The sequence below is a fragment of the Mustela nigripes genome, chromosome 1 (assembly GCF_022355385.1).
Source record: "Mustela nigripes isolate SB6536 chromosome 1, MUSNIG.SB6536, whole genome shotgun sequence".
NCBI classification, from domain to species: Eukaryota; Metazoa; Chordata; class Mammalia; order Carnivora; family Mustelidae; genus Mustela; species Mustela nigripes.
In genome coordinates, this window is record NC_081557.1 from 231,432,406 (window position 1) to 231,452,656 (window position 20,251).

The 20,251-nt window shown below is 35.5% G+C and overlaps 1 protein-coding gene across 1 annotated transcript in view; it reads right to left on the bottom strand.

Annotated features, from left to right (window-relative positions):
• Window positions 1–3,622: 3,622 nt before the first annotated feature.
• LOC132000141 (serpin B6-like) overlaps window positions 3,623–20,251 on the bottom strand; it is a 75,164-nt gene continuing 58,535 nt past the window's right edge. The window contains 2 exon segments of the mRNA XM_059373703.1: window positions 3,623–3,690; window positions 3,693–4,534. Of these exon segments, the coding sequence (XP_059229686.1) occupies window positions 3,623–3,690; window positions 3,693–4,534 (910 nt within the window).

Consider the following 20,251-nt stretch of genomic DNA (forward strand, 5'->3'; position numbering starts at 1 on the left):
TTGAAATATTGTGAAAGAGGTTGTGATTTTGGTAATACACATGCTAGTTAGATTTTTTAGCATTTGATGCTTTAAATAATTCATTGGTTTCCAAGTAGGCTTTGGATAAAACTACATTCTTTATCATTGTCTGCAACTTTTTATGTCACTCGACAAATCCTACATTTCCGATCCTGTTCAAATGGAGAAAGAAATAGTCTACGGGCTTTCCCTATGAAATATTACTTCTGCATTGCCTTCTAGCAGCTTTCAGTTTTAAAACTAAATGTATTTGATATGTAATAATTAACCAGAACCAGAGAATGGGTTATGTGTCCTGGTTCTATGTCCTCTCCATGACCTACTTTTACATCAAAATACTATACAACACCTAACATTTGAATTCTATTTCGTATTTGTCTTTGTGCTTTTGGGTCCCCTTCACTACAGTATAACTGTACTTAAAGTACCAAATATGGTGGTACTTTATAATGTTTTACAAATATTTTTTCCTGGAAAATATACTTAAATTTTAACTTGCTAAATGAGAGGCCTCTTTTTTTTTCTTTTTTTAACCTTCTTTGTAATTATCCTGAGTAATCAGAATTGTCATTAGTGAAACTACATTTGAGAGAGACTTTTGGATCCTCTTATATTCATTAAAGTAGAAATTATATCTTATAAGACACAGTTATTGTTTTACTATTATAAAACAGGGTATATTTGTTCTTAACCTAAGAGATACAGTTAAATAGTTGGCAAGGCTACTGTTGAAGATATTCTTTTAATTTAATAAATCACCAATTTGGGGGCACCTGGGTGGCTCAGTGGTTAAGCCTCTGCCTTCGGCTCAGGTCATGATATCAGGGTCCTGGGATCGAGCCCACATCAGGCTCTCTGTTCAGTGGGGAGCCTGCTTCCCCCTCTCTCTCTCTGCCTGCCTCTCTGACTACTTGATCTCTGTATAATAAATAAATAAAATCTTAAAAAATAAAAAAAAAATCAATCAATCAATCAATCACCAATTTGTCCTCTTAGGTTTTTTGACTTTCTCTCAAATAAGATACATGTTTTAAGGAAGTTTCATACAATCTAAGTAGTTTTACCTCTCTTTCCCAATATTTAACCAAGGTAGGTCTTATTTGATTATTTACATGCATTATTTCTATATTTCAATGGGGTGGTAAAACTAAAAAGAAAAAGGCATTAAATCACTTTTAATACTGTGGAGAATTTTTCAGAAAGAGTATGATTGAATTTTTCTAGGCCATTTTCATCCTGGATGAATATAATACTGTAATCTTATTGATTTATCATATTTAAATAAAGTCATCCACTCATTTATCCGATAGATATTAATTTAAGTCATGTACATATAAAGAAATTAAACAATTATTACTTACTTTAAAGGGAAGGTAAAAGTTGCACCCTAACTCCAAAAAAGGTAAGTGGGATGAACCAAAAGCAATGGTTATACTATTCCATTCTTTATTACATGATGCATGGTATTTTATTTTGCTGAAAAACATCCTGATTGATGTGAACAAAATAGAAAAATAAAACATGAAATAATTGATTTTTTAAATCACCAAAAAAATCTTAGTATGTACAAGTGAAGAAGTGAAGAAATATCCTTGTATTTTCAGGATCTTCTTTATGTCAAAAAATATTTAGATAAGGGTCTAATATGAAGATATGACTATAAAGATATAAAGCAATTCAACTCCAGAAAAAAGTGTAAATACATAAAAATATAAGTATGATCACATGGTAGATAACAAATGAATTAGTTGTTATGCTCCACTAGTCCTGGACTGTACCAGTCTCCATTTATGCTACTATGTGTTTCCAGGCCATTTTTTGTATTTAACACTTTTTTACATTTAATTCCCTTCTTCACAAAACTGTCAGATTTTCTGTTTTGTTTTACATTTCATCTGGCCCCCTGTTGTATCTATAAAGAGTAGTCAAATGCATGGTACCAATATGTGTTCAATCAATGTGTATGGGAGACATCAATTCAGAAGCAACAGTTGGGAAAGTTAAAATAATATTAGAAGCACAACAGTTTATGTATTTCAGAAAGAAGGGGTTGGAGGAGCAAAGATGGCAGAGTAGTAGGAAGACCTTAGGCTTGCCTTTTCCCCCAAGCATTGCTAGCTAAGTATCAAATGATTCTGAATACCCAAGAAATTAATCTGAGGACTGACAGAACAAACTGCATAACCAGCAGGAGAGAAGAGGTCACATGGTGAAAGGTAAGAGGTGTGGAAATGTTGTTTGGGGGAGAAATGGTTTTGGGGTACTATGGAAGGAAGGGAGTCCTGGTCACCTAAAGAGAGAGAGCTTGGAGCACAAAGGGAATCACATAAAGAAAACTTGTCCCCAAAGCCACTGACCAGAAAAATTAAAGTGCTGAATTTCATGAGTTTTTACAACCAGGCTCAAAGACTACAGTTTTAGAGGTCCATGGCATGGCCAGTGTGAAGCCCTCATTGTGCTGCAGTACTCCTGGGGAGAAAGAGGGCAGAACGTATGAAGAATCTCCTGGGATGCATTGGGAGTGCACGATTCTCTGAGAGTGCATCTGGAGAGGTAACATTGCTTCTCCAGGGACAAAAAGCCAGTGGGCACCATTACCCTCCCCCATCCCTCAGCATAGGTGCAGAGATACCAGCTGAGGGTGGCTAACCTGGACACCGGCTCCTTGCTGTGCTTTACTCCAAAACCTATGTCCCTATGCTTCGGTGTTATGGAACAAATCTGCATCAGTACCAGCACAGCAAGACACTTCCCCAGAGGACTAGTGTGGGTCTCTGCTATACCAGGTCCCAAAAGTCTGGAGTTTTAAAACTCAACTGGCCTGCCTGGAATAAAACATGGGTGTACTAGGGCCACCAGGTGGACAGGAAGCCTAGACACAGACAGGGTGAAGGCAAGGATCTGAGGTAAGCTGGGGACAGAAGAGGGGAGATTGTTTGCTCTTCTGGGAGGGCTTCCTGGACAGCAGCAGGTACAAACCCCACTCCAAGGATGAGGAAAGGGCTTACACATTTCTTTTCCTTGCCCCTCAACACAAACTAACTTCAGCACCACTGTGGTAGCCTAAGCAACTTATACCAAACCCTACTCCCTTGTGTTCTGCTGGTACTGTTTTTTTCCAGGCAAGCATATCTAAGAACCAGAGCAGCAGGCCCATCCTCCAAAACACCAGCACAAACCGCCCTCATGCACTGAGTCTACTGACCACAGAATTCTGCAAAGCTTTAGCTCTAATGTAAATAGCATTGGGTAATTTTTGATAATCTTTGCTAAGCAGACCAGGACAAACCTAGTTAAAATTCACCACACTTTGGCCAAGGTCCAAACACTCCCCACTGCATCAAGAGGAAACTGACCTGAGGGAAAGAGCAGCCAAAACTTAGCAGCAGAGCACATGCAGCCTATGCTGGAGACACTTCTTGAAGCACCAAGAAATGGTGTTGTGGTTTTTTTGTTTTTGTTTTTGTTTTTCCCAAAATCGGGCCTTTTATTTTTGGATTGTCACCCAAGGTCACTTTGCATAGTAGGCACATTGTGAAGAGTCAGGAAAAGTAGGCCAGCAGGGAAAGGAAGAGGACGCCATTTGGGACTGATTATGTCCTTACCGGGAGGAGAAGTGGCCACAGAACAGGATGCTGTTGGTCTTGCTGTGTTGGATAAAGAAGAGGAAGGGTGGTCGGCGCAGAACCGGGGCATGATTCTTGCACACCGCAACATCATGATGGCCGCTGTGGCCGCCGCAGCCTCTGTGCCTTCCTTGTTCACCTCCATTAAGGCCTTGTGCACCACCCTGGACAGATACGGGTCTTTCCTGGACGACATCCCAGAGAAGTCTGCCTTGGCCTGCTCAAAGGCATCGGTCATGCCCAGAGAGCAAAGGACATTCTTCTTGTCGTAATCCTCCTCCAATTTAAATCTAGGGAGGAAAACTTCCACCTCTTCTTCGTCCAGCATGTCTGGCCTCATCCACTCTGCAAATTTCTCATAAGTGAGTTCTTTCTCCACCATCCTCAAATCCGGGTTTTCATCTAGAAGCATGATGATCATGTTCAGCTCTTTGCCCACAAAGGAGAGCACCAGAATTTTGGTGAATATTTCCTCTATATAGGCCATTTGAAAGGTAGATTTTTTAAACATCATCTTCACAGGTTTCTCCTCATTCTTGCTGACTTTAAATGGTCTTTCCATGGTCTGTGTTTTGTTAAACTGATTATCCCAGTATCTTTTGAAATAGATGGCATTCACCAGAATCAGATTAGTCATTGAATCCACTGAACCCAGAGACAGCAACTCTGTAATCTGTCCTTCCGTCTTTTCAGCCACCCAGGTGTTGATGTGTGCCCTGGTCTCTTCCGCAGCGGTATGAAAGTCGAGCTCTTCCATCTCAGCTTGGTAGAACTTGAGGCAGGAGTTTTTGAAAGACGAGAGGAATTCATGAGACTTGTCTCCAAAGAGGCTGTTGGCAGTTCTAAACAAGTACTGTGCATTGGTCCTGGACAATATATGACCTCTTCTTCATAAAGGCATCACACTCAGGAGCAGGAAAAATAACAGGTTTTGGTAATACAAGGAAGGAGACAGAGATCTAAATACAATTCCAAGATGGAGAAATTCATCCCAAAAGAAGGAATAAAATGGCCAGAGATCTAATTCAAACAGATATTAGTGACATGCCTGGTCCAGAATTTAAAGCAACAATCATATGTATAATAGGTGGGCTTGAGAAAAGCACAGAATACACCACAGAGACCCTGCTGCAGAGATAAAAGACCTAAAAACTAGTCAGGCTGACATGAAAAATGCAATAACTGAGATCTGAAACTGACTGTATGAAATGACAAGAATGGAAGATACAGAGAAATAAATAAGTGATATTGAAGATAAAATTATGGAAAATAATGTGGTGGGAAAGAAGGAAAGAAAAATATTGGATCATAAGTGTAGACTAAGGAACTCAGTGACTCCATAAAGGGTAATAACATTCCTATCATAGGTGTCCCAGAAGAAGAAGAGATAAAAGCAGGCAGAAGGTTTATTTGAGGAATTTATACTTGAAAACTTTCTTAATCCATGACAGGAAACAGACATTCAAACCCACAAAGGACAGAGAATTCCCGTCAAAATCAACAAAAACGGCTAACACCAAGACATATCTTAGTTAAATTTGCAAAATAGAGATTAAAAAAAAAAATCCAAAAACAGCAAGACAAAAGAAATTCCTCATTTAAAAGGGAAGAAAAAGAAGGTCATCAGCTTCTTTTTCCACAGAAATTTCAAAGACAAGAAGTCTATGGCATGATATATTCAATGTGCTGAAAGGGAAAACTGTGCAACCAAGAATACTTTCACCAGCAAGATTATCAGTCAGAATAGAAGAAGAGATAAAGAGTTTCCTAGACAAGCAAAAACTAAAGGAGTTTATGACTACTAAACCAGCCCTATAAGAAATATTAAGGGGACTCTTTGAGTGTAATAAGATCAAAAGTGACAAAGACTAGAAAGGATCGGAAAGGATGAATACCCAACTTTTGCATCAACATGGAGGGACTGGAGGAGATTATGCTGAGTGAAATAAGTCAAGCAGAGAAAGTCAATTATCATATGGTTTCACTTACTTGTAGAACATAAAGATTAGCATGCAGGACATTAGGAGAAGGAAAGAAAAAATGAGTAAGGGGAAATCGAAAGGGGAGATGAAGCATGAAAGACTGTGGACTCCAAGAAACAAATGGAGGGTTTTAGAGGGGAAGGGATAGGGGATGGTGAACCTCATCTCATGGTGGATATCAAGGAAGGAATGGATTGCATGGAGCACTAGGTGTTGTACATAAACAATGAATATTGGAACACTAGGAAAAAAAAAAAAAAAGAAAGGGACAGAGAAAAATCTCCAGAAACAATGCAAAAAAAAAAAAAAAGGTAATAAAGGACACTATATTCACATCTATCAATAATTACTCTGAACGAAATGGACTACATGCTCTAGAAAAAAACCATAGGGTGTCATAATGGATTAAACACACACACACACAAGACCTATTTATACACTGCCTACAAGAGACTCATTTTAGACCTAAAGACACTTGTAGAGTGAATGTAAGAGGAAGAAAAAATATTTATCACACAAATGGATTTCAAAAGAAAGCCAGAATAGCAATACTTCTATCAGACAAACTAGATTTGATTTTATTTTTTATTTTTATTTTTTTTAAAAGATTTTTCATTTATTTATTTGACAGACAGAGAGAGATCACAAGTAGGCAGAGAGGCAGGCAGAGAGAGAGGGGGAAGCAGGCTCCCTGCTGAGCAGAGAGCCCAATGTGGGGCTCGATCCCAGGACCCTGAGATAATGACCTGAGCTGAAGGCAGAGGCTTAAACCACTGAGCCACCCAGGCACCCCAGACAAACTAGATTTTAAACCAAAGACTGTAAAAAGAGATGAAAACAGGCACGACATCATAATAAAGGGGTCTAACGAACAAGAAGATATAACAATTGTAAATTTTTATACCCCCAACTTGGGACCACCAAATTTATAAAACAATAACATACATAAAGGAACTCATGGATAATAATACAATAAGGATTTTTATTGTTCCACTTATATCAATGTACAGATATCTAAGCAGAAAATTAACAAGGAAACAGTGGCTTTGAAAGACACACTGGATCAAATTGACTTAACATATATATTCAGAACATTTCCTCTTAAATCAACAGAATACATATTATTTTTGCATACAAATTGGGACATTCCCCAGAATATATCATATTCTAGGTCACAAATCAGGCCACCACAAACACAAAAAGATTGGAATCAGATCGTGCATATTTTCAGATCACAATACTCAAACTTTAAATCAACCACAAGGAAAAAAAAAGGAAAAACATGAAAATTAAAGAACATCCTAATAAAGTACGAATGAATGAACCAAGAAATTAAAGAGATGAAGAAATTCATGGAAACAAATGGAAATGAAAATATGATGATCTAAAACCTTTGGGATGTGGCAAAAGTGGTCATAAGAGGGAAGTATACAGGAATACAGGCCTACCTCAAGACGTAAGAAAACACTCAAATATAACTAACCTTATACTTGAAGGAAAACTAACCTTATACTTGAAGGAGCTAGAAAAAGAACAAATGAAACCAAGAGCCAGCAGAAGAGAAATAATAAAGAGTAGAGCAGAAATAAAGATATAGAAACCAAAACAACAGGAGCACCCGGGAAACTCAGTGGGTTAAGTGTCTGACTTTGTCTCAGGGACCTGGGATCAAGCCCTGTGTCTAGCTTTCTGTTCAGCAGGGAGTCTGATTCTCCTTCTCCCTTTGTCCCTCCCCTTCCTGCTTGTGCTCTCTTTCACTCTCCCTCAAATAAATAAATAAATAAATAAATAAATAAATAAAGGTCTTTAAAAAATAGAACAGATCAATGAAACCAGGAGCTGGTTCTTTGAAAGAATAAAATTGATAACCCCTTTGCCAGACTTATCAAAATGTAAAGAGAAAAGACCCAAATACATAAAATCATGAATTAAAGTGTAGAGATCACAACCAATACCACAGAAATACGGAAAAAATTATAAAAGAAAATTATGAAAAATTAAATACCAAAAAATTGGGCAATCTGGAAGAGATGGATAAATTTCTACAGACAAATAAACTGCCAGAACGGAAATAGGAAGAAATAAAAATCTTTAACATACTGATAACAGTAAAAACGTGAATCGGTAATCAAATATCTTCCAACAAACAAAAGATGAGGGACAGTTGACTTCCAGGGGGAATTCTACCAATCATTTAAAGAAGAGTTCATACCTATTCTTCTCAAATTGTTCCAAAAAATAGAAATGGAAGGAAAATTTTCAAACTTATTATACAAGGCCAGGATTACTTTGATTCCAAAACCAAAGACCCCATTACAAAAAGGAATTAGAAGCCAATATCCCTGATGAACATGGGAAATAAATTTCTCAACAAAATACTAGCAAATTGAATCCAATAGTACATTAAAAGAATCATTCACCACGATCAAGTGGAATTTATTCTTGACCTGAAAGTTTGCTTTGATGTTGGCAAATCAATCAGTGAGATACATCACATTAATGAAATAAAGGATAAGAATCATATTATCCTCTCAGTAGATGCAGAAAAATAAACAAACCAAAGCAAAAACAAACAATTGGGACTTCATCAAGATAAAAAGCTTCCTCATAGTGATAGAAACAACGAGCAAACTAAAAGGCAACCTTCAGCATGGCAGAAGAGAGTTGCAAATTACATATCTGATAAAAGATGTTCAACATCACCCATCATCAGGTAAACACAAATCAAAACTACAAGGAGATATCATGTCACTCTTATTAGAGTGGTTAAAATGAACAACACAGGAAACAACAAGTGTTGGCAAGGATGTGGAGAAAGGGGAACCCTCTGACACTGTTGGTGGGAATGCAAACTCATGCAGCCACTCTGGAAAACAGTCTGGAGATTCCTGAAAAAGTTAAAAATAGAACTACCTAGCAATCCAACAATGGCACTACAGGTATATACCCAAAGGATACAAATGTATTGATTTGAGGGACACTAAAGTACACTGATATGTATAGCAGCATTACCAACAATAGCCAAATGATGGAAGGAGCCCAAATGTCTATCAACTGATGAACGGATTAAGAAGATGTGATATACATACAATGGAATATTACTCAGCCATCAAAAAGAATTGAATCTTGTCATTTGCAATCATGTGGACAGAACCAGAGGGTATTATGGGAAGAAAAATGGTCATAGAAGAAAAACACCATATGATTCCACTCATATATGGAATTTCAGAAAACAAACAGATGTACATGGGGGGTAAAAGAAAGAGAAAGAGAGAAACCAGGAAATAGAGTCTTAACTATAGAGACCGCTGAGGGTTGCTGAACGGGAGGTGAGTGGGGGCTGGGTTTAATGGGTGATGAATACTGAGTATTATATGTAAGTGATGAATCACTAAATTATTCTCCTGCAACTAATATTATACTGTGCATTAACTAGCTAAAATTTAAATAAAAACTTGAAACTAAAAACAAAGCAAAAAACAAAAGAAGGGATATGCAACACATTAGAGGCCCCCTGAAGCATCTGTGTGGAGACTGGGATGACATGTGGGTAGAATGGCAAATAGACCAGATGGTTTAAAATTGAGATTCACACGTGGATTACCAGGAGATAAACCAGAAATGACTTGTAAAGCAACATAGGTCACTGTGAATGCATGCTTTGGGGTTTGGCTCAGATCCAGCAATAGTAAAGATGTGAATAGAGGAAAAATGTATCTGACACAAGAATTACACTGTTTCCAACATGGAATGCCCTAATAAGGATACTTTTCTAATAAAATTATTTAACTTTGAATTATACTGTAAGTAAACAAATTGAGAGTGCACTGATTTGTTATGACTGAGTGTATGACTGAGGTAGTTTTTGTTTACTTCTTGTTCTTTTATTTGGTGGTGGTTGTTGTTGTTGTTTTGAATCTAATGTCCTGGCTAAGCATCTTATTTAGACTTGCTTATACAGCTAACTACCACTGTGCATAACTTCCAGAATGGGAAATTAGCCTGGCTAATTTAACAACCAGGATTCTAGTTTAATCCTGTTGATGTATTCCTGATAATTAACAATCTGTGAGCAGCTGCATTGTCCAATATCCAATATACAGTGCAAGGAAAATGATCATTTGTACATTGTGAATTTGGTGGACTAAATGAAAAAACACTTTTTTTATTAATAGCTGCAGTTTTCATAAATTTTATAAGTTAATAGGGTTCAATTAATGTTGCCAAGTGGTGTGCTTCATACATATGTCTCTGGGGTTTTGTGAAGTTGGGAAGAATGTATAATGAATGGTTGAGCAGTTATATTGGTACCCTAGTAATTAGAGAACGAGTAATTAATGTGCATCTGTGTTAGGCTCCTGGGTACTGTCAACGACCCTGTAGTGTGCAAAAAAGAGAAATTATGAGCTTGGCAGGGGAATACAGTTTTTCTCTTTTTCTTAAATTTTAGATCTACATCTGTGTTTAATTAGAAGAAGAAATGAATTCCCATTAACACCATTAGGCAACATGCTATGATTGGTTAAAGCCTACATGGACTGTGAAACTGATCTCGAAAGCTCAGGAGACTACAATGGGATTTTTTAATCTCAGAAGGATTTTATTTTTGAACAAAATTAAGATTCTGAATAGTTCACACCTGGCTATCTGTAGATTACCTTCTGCTCTTCACTCATGGCCACTTTCTAAAACTATGAATGGTCTAAACAAAAATCTACTAAGCAAAAATGACTTACCATATCCGTAAAAAAAATTTATTTTTCCTGTAAGGGGTGAGATACAATCCCATCACTTTGTGTTAGTCTCAGTATGCAAAAATGTCACAAATATTAATGGTGATATTACATACTTTACTGAAAGATAATAGTCACGGATGTTACAGATGACTAGCTATGCTGATGTTTTAGTTTCCAGAGAGATTCAAATTAAATTGCTTTTATCTTCTGAAGCAGAGTAACATTTCATATTCCACATGATAATAAAATGTATCCTTAGGGCAAGTAGTATGTCTGTACTTTTAAAATGAAACAGGCATGATTTAATTAGTAGGCAAGAACATAGGCCTAGATTTTAAGAGAAAGATGACTCTCCTGAGTGTTCTTGTTCAGTGGCCCTCTAAAATTCTGCTTTTGGGGAGTGCTACTGAATAGCTGTATTTGTAATTAAACATTGCCTTTGCTTAAAGTTTTGGTAGTGTTCTGCCAAATATTCCATTGAGATATTAACTTGAAATGACAATATTCATTCATTCATATATAATTATGCTAGAAACTTGCTATGCACTATTGGCTATAAAGTTGGAATTTTGAGAGAAAAAGTTCAGTATTGGACATCAGCAAACAAATTATATAAACAGGTTAATAATAGTGGATAATTTCACCCATAGGAATGTTCAGTGCTTGCATTTAGATGTTAGCTTAAAAGCAAGACAAAAAATTATTTGTTACCTCCTATTTTAAAGATATAATGTTTAAGGAATATCTATCATAAATTTTAACCATTTCCTTAACACTTTTATTAAGTAAAATAATATAATCAAATGTACAGTACAAATTGCTAAGCTAATTTAAAAATCATAATCTCTTCTTTCCTTCTTGTTCTAATATTTGATGATTCGCTTAAGATTTAAAAAGGATTTATTTTAAAAAGTTGAAATATTGAAATGATAGCTTCATTTTAGTTTTCTGTATTATGTAAGTATTGTACTTTAGAAACTCTGGAGCCAATAGTTCAAAGAAGGAAATTGACCCTCTACTTACTAGATAATATGACTTTGATTAAATCACTTACATTCTATTCTTTTCCTTTCTTGAGAAAGTGAAAATAATAATGTCTATATCACAATGTTCATCAAAATGTGAAATGAGAATAAATATGCATGATGATGGTGATGATGACAATGAAGAAAATGATGGCAGCTAGAGTTGGTTAGATTATTACATGGTAGATCTCTCAAGAAGTAGAGGGGTACCTCGGTGGCTCAGTTGGTTAAGCATCTGCCTTAGCTCAGATCATGATCGCAGGGTCCTGATGATAAGGGAGAGCTAGGGTCTTGTCTCACAGAGTCAAAGAACGAATTGTTTAGACAAAGTAGAGTGAGCAAAGCAATAGAAGTTTAAGCAAGCATACCATAAGTGACTCTTAATCTCACAAAACAAACTGAGGGTTGCCGGGGGGAGGGGGTTTGGGAGAAGGGGGTGGGATTATGGACATTGGGGAGGGTATGTGATTTGGTGAGTGCTGTGAAGTGTGTAAACCTGGTGATTCACAGACCTGTACCCCTGGGGATAAAAATATATGTTTATAAAAAATAAAAAATTTAAAAAAAAAAAAAAAAAGAAGTTTAAGCAAGCATACAGAAAAAAGCTCTCAGGAGTGAGAGGGGTCCCAACAGGGCTGCCGCTGAGGGCTTTTAGGTATGGTCTTTTATAGAATGATAATCATGGAACCTAAATATTTTTAACATTTATATTGTGATAACACCTTCAATGGCTTACTTTCTTTTTAGGGTCTTGTAATTCCTGATTGGTCACAAGTAGCTGTTATGACAAGACCTCACCTCTTCCGCCTAAGACAGGATAGTCTGGTTTGTTCTCTTGTCTCTGGTTTCCTTTTATCTCCCATATTTTTTTTTTTAATTTTGTGAGCCTGATCCCATGGTCCCCTACACATTTTTCTCTGCCTAGCCCCACCTGTCCCTTACTCACTGAGATTGAGCCCCATATCAGACTCTCTGCTCAGCAGGGAATCTGCCTCACCCTCTCCCTCTGATCCTCCTCCCTGCTTGGGTGGTATCTTTCTCTCTCTCTCTCTATACACACACACACACACACACACACACACACACACACGTATATATGTATACACACACACATATATACACACTCTCTCTATATATATACACACACATATATAGATATCTATATATATACATATATATATACACACATATATGTGTATATGTGTATATGTATATACACATACATATATGTGTATATGTGTACATATATACACACATATATATATACACACATATATGTATATATATAGATATCTATATATGTGTGTGTATATATATATACACATATATATGTATATATATAGATATCTATATATGTGTGTGTGTGTGTAGACATATATATATCTCAAATAAATTAATAGGAACTTTAAAAAAAAGTGAAATAAACTGGAGATGACCTTCAATTCTTTGCTACCCTTCCTTTTGCCGGGTGGACTTGAATTCAATACTAATTAGATGTGGCCTGGCCATTTTAACTCTCTGATCAATTAAATACATCAAAAGTGAAGTTCTGGGACTCCTGAGGTAGGATCCTAAGAAGCTTACAATTTCCATAAAGCCTCTCAGAAAGATACCCACTTACAAGATGTCCCCTTCTGAAGTCTATCTGCCTTCTCCATGCTGCATGGAGAAACTATACATAGTAACTCTGTTCAGAAGTCGCAAATACCCCTAAGATGACTGCAAGCAGCAACAGTCCACCTTGTGTGTGGCCATTTTCACGTCTAACTCAAGCAATCGTTTACATAACAGAAGCCTCAACTAATATTTGAGTATCCCCACATGAGTAACTCTATATGATAACCTTCTAATTGAGCCTCTTCAATATATAGGACAGCAAAAGATAGGAAGGAATTGTCATTTTAAGATTTACACAGCAACAGCTAACTGTAACAACAAAAATACCATTACTTAAGCATTTTACTATGCCATTTGCTTCTTATAGAATCTAGGGTTCATCAAGTCCAGTAACTTGCCTCAGGTTACATAGTAAAAAGAATATAACAACAATAGCAACAACAACCATAATAATAAATGATAGCATTTAACATATGTCGATGTTCAATGTATTTTACATATTTTTATTGGACTATAGTTTCCACACAATGTTACATTAGTTTTAGTTGTACAGCATGGTGATTAGACAACTCTATATATTACGCTATGCTCACCTCAGGTATACTGATGTCACCATATAACCCTGTTATAATATCATTGACTGTAGTCTCTATGCTGTGCCTTTTATCCCTGTGGCTTATTCATTCCCTAATTGAAATACTGTACCTTGCACTCCCCTTCATCCCCTGCATTTTGTGTATTTTAACTCACTCAATCACCATATGGTTAGATTTCTTGCTATTATCAACTGCTTCATTTTCTATATAAAGAAATCGAGATGCAGAAAAAATAATTAATTTGGCCAAGAAATGACAGAACTGGAATATTACATTAGTGTGAAAAGCTTTATTTGGTTTTTTTTTTTCATAGCATTGTGTCTTAAATAGTTGATCTTGGATTTAAACCCATATGTGCTTGATTTTAAAGCCAATACACACTATGTTTATATCTTGGTTTCCCTATCATCTCATACACCTTGTAGAACTATAGTCCAAGTCAGCTAACCTGGCTAAACCCTGTATAGCTCTGACATTTCAGTTTGAACCACCATCTGGGTTTTGTTCATTTCATGTCTCCTCCACACATTTGCAAGATCTATAAGCATAAAAACTCTCACTTGCTAACCTTTAAATCTCCAATGCCTAACAAACTTCCTGGCACAAAATTTTGTATACAACAAGAAGTTTTAGAATAAATAATCACAGGGAGATCTTGGTTACTTTAGGAGAAAGCTAAAAATATTAATATTGAGCTATCCTTTGAAGGGTCAACCCTAGATCCAGATAAGCTTTTCCAGTCTCTACCTTGAGTTCCCTCTGTTCCTCCTCTTTTCCTGCAGCAGTTCTAAACAAGAAAGTCCAGAGAAAAAAAGCATTACTGCATTATTATTATCTAATAAAACAATTCTCATAATACAAATAAATTAAAATTTTTATTTGAAGATGACAGTGATCCATGGCTATCAGAGGCAGCTTGAATTATTTTTTGTATAATGTATATTGTATAATATATTTATATATATATATATATATATATAAAATTAATAATGAATTGCCACACAAATGGCTCAAAGAGGCAGGTCTTTATCAATTCAGTTACAAGCACTATTAACACTGTTTTTCTAAAAATAAATTTTGGATATATGCATTTTGTATTAAAAACAGGAAGAGGAGTTGCTTTACTATTAAATAGCCATCCTCCTCATTATCAGACTACCATAATAATCATCATCATAACTTTTTCTTCATTCCTTTCCATCTAAGATACTTAAAGCTAAATAGTTGAAAGAAGAACTACTCCTGCCAAACAAAACAAAGGTAAATTGTTCTAAGCAAACTTGAAATTGTAGGTTAGTTTTGAGTTGTTGAAGTCAGAGCACCAGCAACAAAAGATTGTCAAGTCAGTGTTTTTCTGTTGAGCATCCATGGAAACCAGTTACTTCTTGCTCTGTTTTGCTTAACTTTAAAATTATGACACAAAATTTTAAAAGCCCAGACAAATTATAATTCAAATAATTATAAATAAATAAAATATGTTAATAATAAAATTGATAATTTTGTGTGCTTGCTTTGTAACATGGGATGTATAAGTTAATAATAAAATAGTAAAATAAAATAATAAGATCATTATAATGGTATTATCCTATGTAATAAAGTCCAACATTTTAATGAAATTGTAAATTTTCTTTTTTTTAGACAATATTTTTTAGACAATAATTTTAGACAATATTTAGACAATTTAGATGAGGAAATTCATCACAAGCTCTGAATCTGCTTTGCTACCACTAGAGTAGAATTTGTGAATTCTACGGAAATCAATTTGTGTGTGTGTATGTGTTTGTAATAAATCAAGAGGATAAAACACAGTGAACATTTCTAAAACAACTTGATTGTGTCAGCAGATTCTTATTAAGGTTTATTTTCAATGAGTTTTAAAATGCTGAACCAGAATGACAGAGAAGCAAAAGTAATTCATGAGGTATACCTTCACAGAGAATTCCATCATAAATTATTGAAATGATATGTGCTTTTCTTAACTTATTACTGTATTTCCATTTTAGAACAACTTAGTTATGTATTTTACATATTTGTCTAAAATATTTCCTTCTCTCAGGAATATATTTTGATTTATTTTTATTCACAAGGAAGCTTATCTTTATTATTTCAAATAGCATAAAAGACCTCAACTAGATTTTCTAGTCATTAAAGAGAGCACAGGTTTTAAAAGTCTGAGGTAGACCAATTTGAAAAGAATTAAGTACAAGGGAAATTTCATGCCACCTATCACATTTTAATTTAGTACTTGCCTATGTTGCCAGAAATAATGTTGGCAAAGAGAAATGCCTAATGAAGGCAACAGGAAGTCAAAAAAAGCTTCCACTGACTTAGTTCAGGTTTTCTGTGAAGTGTCTGCCAGTGACTTACTTAAAAAAAAAAAAAAAAAAAATTCAACTATATCAGAAGACTTGAGATCTTTTCACATACTTTACTATAACCCTGATGTTCAAAATTCTTTGTCATATATTCTTTTAACAATTTAGGATTATTCCTTCCCTTCTACCATGTTCTACTCCATTTACTCTTGAATGAGAGTTTTCCTGTAACATCGTTATTTTTAAAATAGAGAAGGGAGCTTTTTTAAAACCATTTTTTGCATTATTTACCTATCTTCGTATTGCCCTGTCAGACTGTGAGCTATTTAGTCTCAGATCATTACATACCTAGTGCAAAGAAGTACTGTTCAACAACTAAAGAGAAATTCTCAATAAGACGTAAGTTCTTTTCCATCATGAAAGAAAAAAACCAAACCAAACCAAAACAAAACAAAAAACCTCCCAACAACAATCTTCAAATTCACTTTACTCTCCCATTTAGTTCTCCTGACTCCATAGATGTCTTAAAGTCTTTCTTCTCAATTTCTCAACTCCCAAAGTTCCACACATTCAAAATACCTGTTTTTTTTTCTCCCTTTTTTCTTCTTGACTATCTACTTATATTTTTTTCTCTACCTCCTCTGAATTCACCAAGGTGCAAAGAAGCAATCTGAAGGGTGTGAGAAGGAGATGAAGAAACTAAACAAGAACGTCTAGAGTCTATTTACTGGAAAGAAGAGGTAAGGACACCCATTTTCCCAAATTGTGATGGTGCTTGTATTTCTCTCCTAGAGTCAAGTGCAATGAGTCTCCTCAAATTAACACTGAAGTATATTTATGTAGATAACTTAAAATCTGAAACATATATGACTCTAAAGACTTGAATTGTAATGCATTGAGTTACTAGAAAGAGGAAAAACACATCAAAAGCATTGTGAGGCTGCTGATCTCTTCTCCAAATGATCTTCTGCCTAATAAAAATAAAAAACAATCTTAACTACTTATAGATAAGTTTCACTAATGTACCTTACCTATTAATCTATTAAATGTATTTATTTATATCTGGGATTTTTTGTTTGTTTTGTTTTGTTTTAAGATTTTATTTATTTAATGGAAGGAGACATAGCAAAAAAGGGAACACAAGCATGGGGAGTGGGAGAGGGAGAAGCAGGCTTCCTGCTGAGCAGGGAGCCGCATGCAAGCCTAGCTTCCAGGACCCTGGGATCATAACCTCAGCCAAAGGCAGACACTCAATCACGGAGCCATCTAGGTACCCTTTGTTTTGCTTTTTAGAGTACAATATTTCAAAGTCAGATTATTGGTTATGAGGTAAAAACAACCAAGCTTTTATAACTTTTTTTTTTTTAATTTTGGTTCTGGTGTTGATATTTTCTCCACCAATTCAGTAAGAGCTGAGATCTTTTCAAATTTTCATTAACTTGTCAGTCATTGAATGTTTTTCATCAGAGAAATGAGCATGCTTATAATTTGTGTGACTATTAGTAACTAAAAACAAGTCACTGAATCAGGACATTCATGTTATTTTTGTTTAAATGGTAAGGACCGACCTGGGTAAAATTCTAGCTACCAATTAAAAAAAAAAAAAAAAAGAATTAAACTTCTCTCTCTCTCTCCTGTGCCTTATAGATTGTCACAGAGTCAAAATAGAATCTCACTTCTCAGTGTGTTAAAATTCATAAATTTAAAAGATAAAACTGTATTGGATATTAAATCACAAGAAATATGATTTATGTAGTATGTTTTCAACATCCTTGAGTGTTTTATGAGCATTCTGTTTTATGAAAATTCAAATTTAGATTAGGAACTCCATCTTTATTTTAAAGAGGAAATTAATAAAATTCAGAAAGTTTAAATTAGATTCCCATGATCACACAACTCTTAGGATAGAAGATGAGATAAAGATTTGAATTTCTACTTTAAAAAAAAAAATCACACATTTTCCAATGAGTCAGCATGCATATATATTGCAAAATCACTGCCATAATAAGAATAGTTAACACATAGATCACTTCCCTTTTTTTGTGGAGCACAAACATTCAAGATTTCTCCTAGCAACTTTCAAGCATAAAATGCCATATTGATAACTATAGGCATCATGCTGTGCATTAGATCCATAAACCTTAATCGTATAAGGGCAATTTTATACACTTTGACCAAACTCTCCCCATTTCCTCCACCCCCACTTCTGACAACCAAAATTCCATTCTTTATTTCTATCAGTTCATGATTTTTATATTTCACATATAAGTGACATTATACAATTTTTTTTCTCTGTTTAACTTATTTGACTTAGCATAATTTCTTCAAGGTCCACTTGTTGTACCATAAATAGTAGGGCAAACAAATAATTCAATTAAAAAAGTGTTAGGGTTAGGGTGCTTCTGCACAGCCAAGGAAACAGTCAACAAAACAAAGAGGCAAGCCACGGAATGGGAGAAGATATTTGCAAATGACAGTACAGACAAAAGGTTGATATCCAGGATCTATAATGAACTCCTCAAACTCAACACACACAAAACAGACAATCATATCAAAAAATGGACAGAAGATTTGGACAGACACTTCTCCAATGAAGACATACAAATGGCTATCAGACACATGAAAAAATGTTCATCCTCACTAGCCCTCAGGGAGATTCAAATTAAAACTACATTGAGATATCACCTTACACCAGTTAGAATGGCCCAAATTAGCAAGACAGGAAACAACATGTGTTGGAGGAGATGTGGAGAAAGGGGAACCCTCTTCCACTGTTGGTGGGAATGCAAGTTGGTGCAGCCTCTTTGGAGAACAGTGTGGAGATTCCTCAAGAAATTAAAAATAGAATTTCCCTATGACTCTGCCATTGTACTCCTGGGTATTTACCCCAAAGATACAGATGTAGTGAAAAGAAGGGCCATCTGTACCCCAATGTTTATAGCAGCAATGGCCACGGTCGCCAAACTGTGGAAAGAACCAAGATGCCTTTCAACCGATGAATGGATAAGGAAGATGTGGTCCATATACACTACGGAGTATTATGCCTCCATTAGAAAGGACGAATACCCAACTTTGTAGCAACATGGACGGGACTGGAAGAGATTATGCTGAGTCAAATAAGTCAAGCAGAGAGAGTCAATTATCATATGGTTTCACTCATTTGTGGAGCATAACAAATAGCATGGAGGACATGGGGAGTTAGAGAGGAGAAGGGAGTTGGGGGACATTAGAAGGGGATGTGAACCATGAGAGACTATGGACTCTGAAAGACAATCTGAGGGTTTTGAAGGGGCGGGGGTTGGGAGGTTGGGAGATCCAGGTCGTGGGTATTGGAGAGGGCACGGATTGCATGGAGCACTGGGTGTGGTGCAAAAATAATGAATACTGTTATGCTGAAAAAATAAAAAAATTCAAAAAATAAATTCAAAAAATAAAAAAGGGACAGAAGACCTGCAGTAGGTAGTTTTGAACAAGGTAACATTTGATTAGGGACCTTAAGAAGGCCAAGTAATCAGCCAAGAAGAATAGAAAAGAAAGAATGAATCAGTCAAAGGGAGAAACAAATCAAAGGACCTCAGAAGAGAGATTGACTTGCTACTGTTCTTGAGGTCAGGAAGCATGCCATTTTGGTTTGAGAGGAGTGATCGAGGGCAGAGTATAATAGATTAAAGTCAGAACCATACTTTAAAAATTGTTGGCTAGGACTTAATCAAATATGATAAGGGATTTTTATTTTATTCTAAGTGAAAACAGTGAATTTTTTCTATTTTATTCTAAGTGAAAACATATTTTGAAGGGTGCTGTGTTGGAAAATAAGTGGGGGTATAAAGGGAAAAACAGCTACATGAAGCAGGAGCCTATGCAACAATTTGTGAATGAAATGATGATGGCTTCTTCAGTGACTCTTGATGATGAGAAGGATAATGTCTGGATTCCAAAAGTATAGCTGAAAATATTTCTTGATGAATGAGGCACGTAGTAAGTGAAAAACAGACATCAAAGATGACTCCAACTCGTATGGACTGAACAAATAAGAGAATGTAGTTGCCTTTTACTGAAATGGCTTAACATTATAAGAAGAAATTTCAAAATTTGCCTTTAGAGATGTCAAGTGTGGAAAGTTTGGTAGATGTGTAAATGGATATGGCAATGATATCTTTTTTATATCATTCTGGAGTTCACAGATGTTGAAACAGGACATAATGATGTTGGAGCCCATAGAATGAAAACAAGATTTTAAAATCATAGAAATGGATAAAATCATCTCAGAAGTGAGAAAGAAAAGATATACTGATCCTGAGCCCTCGGCCTATTATTTTAAGACAAGGAAGAC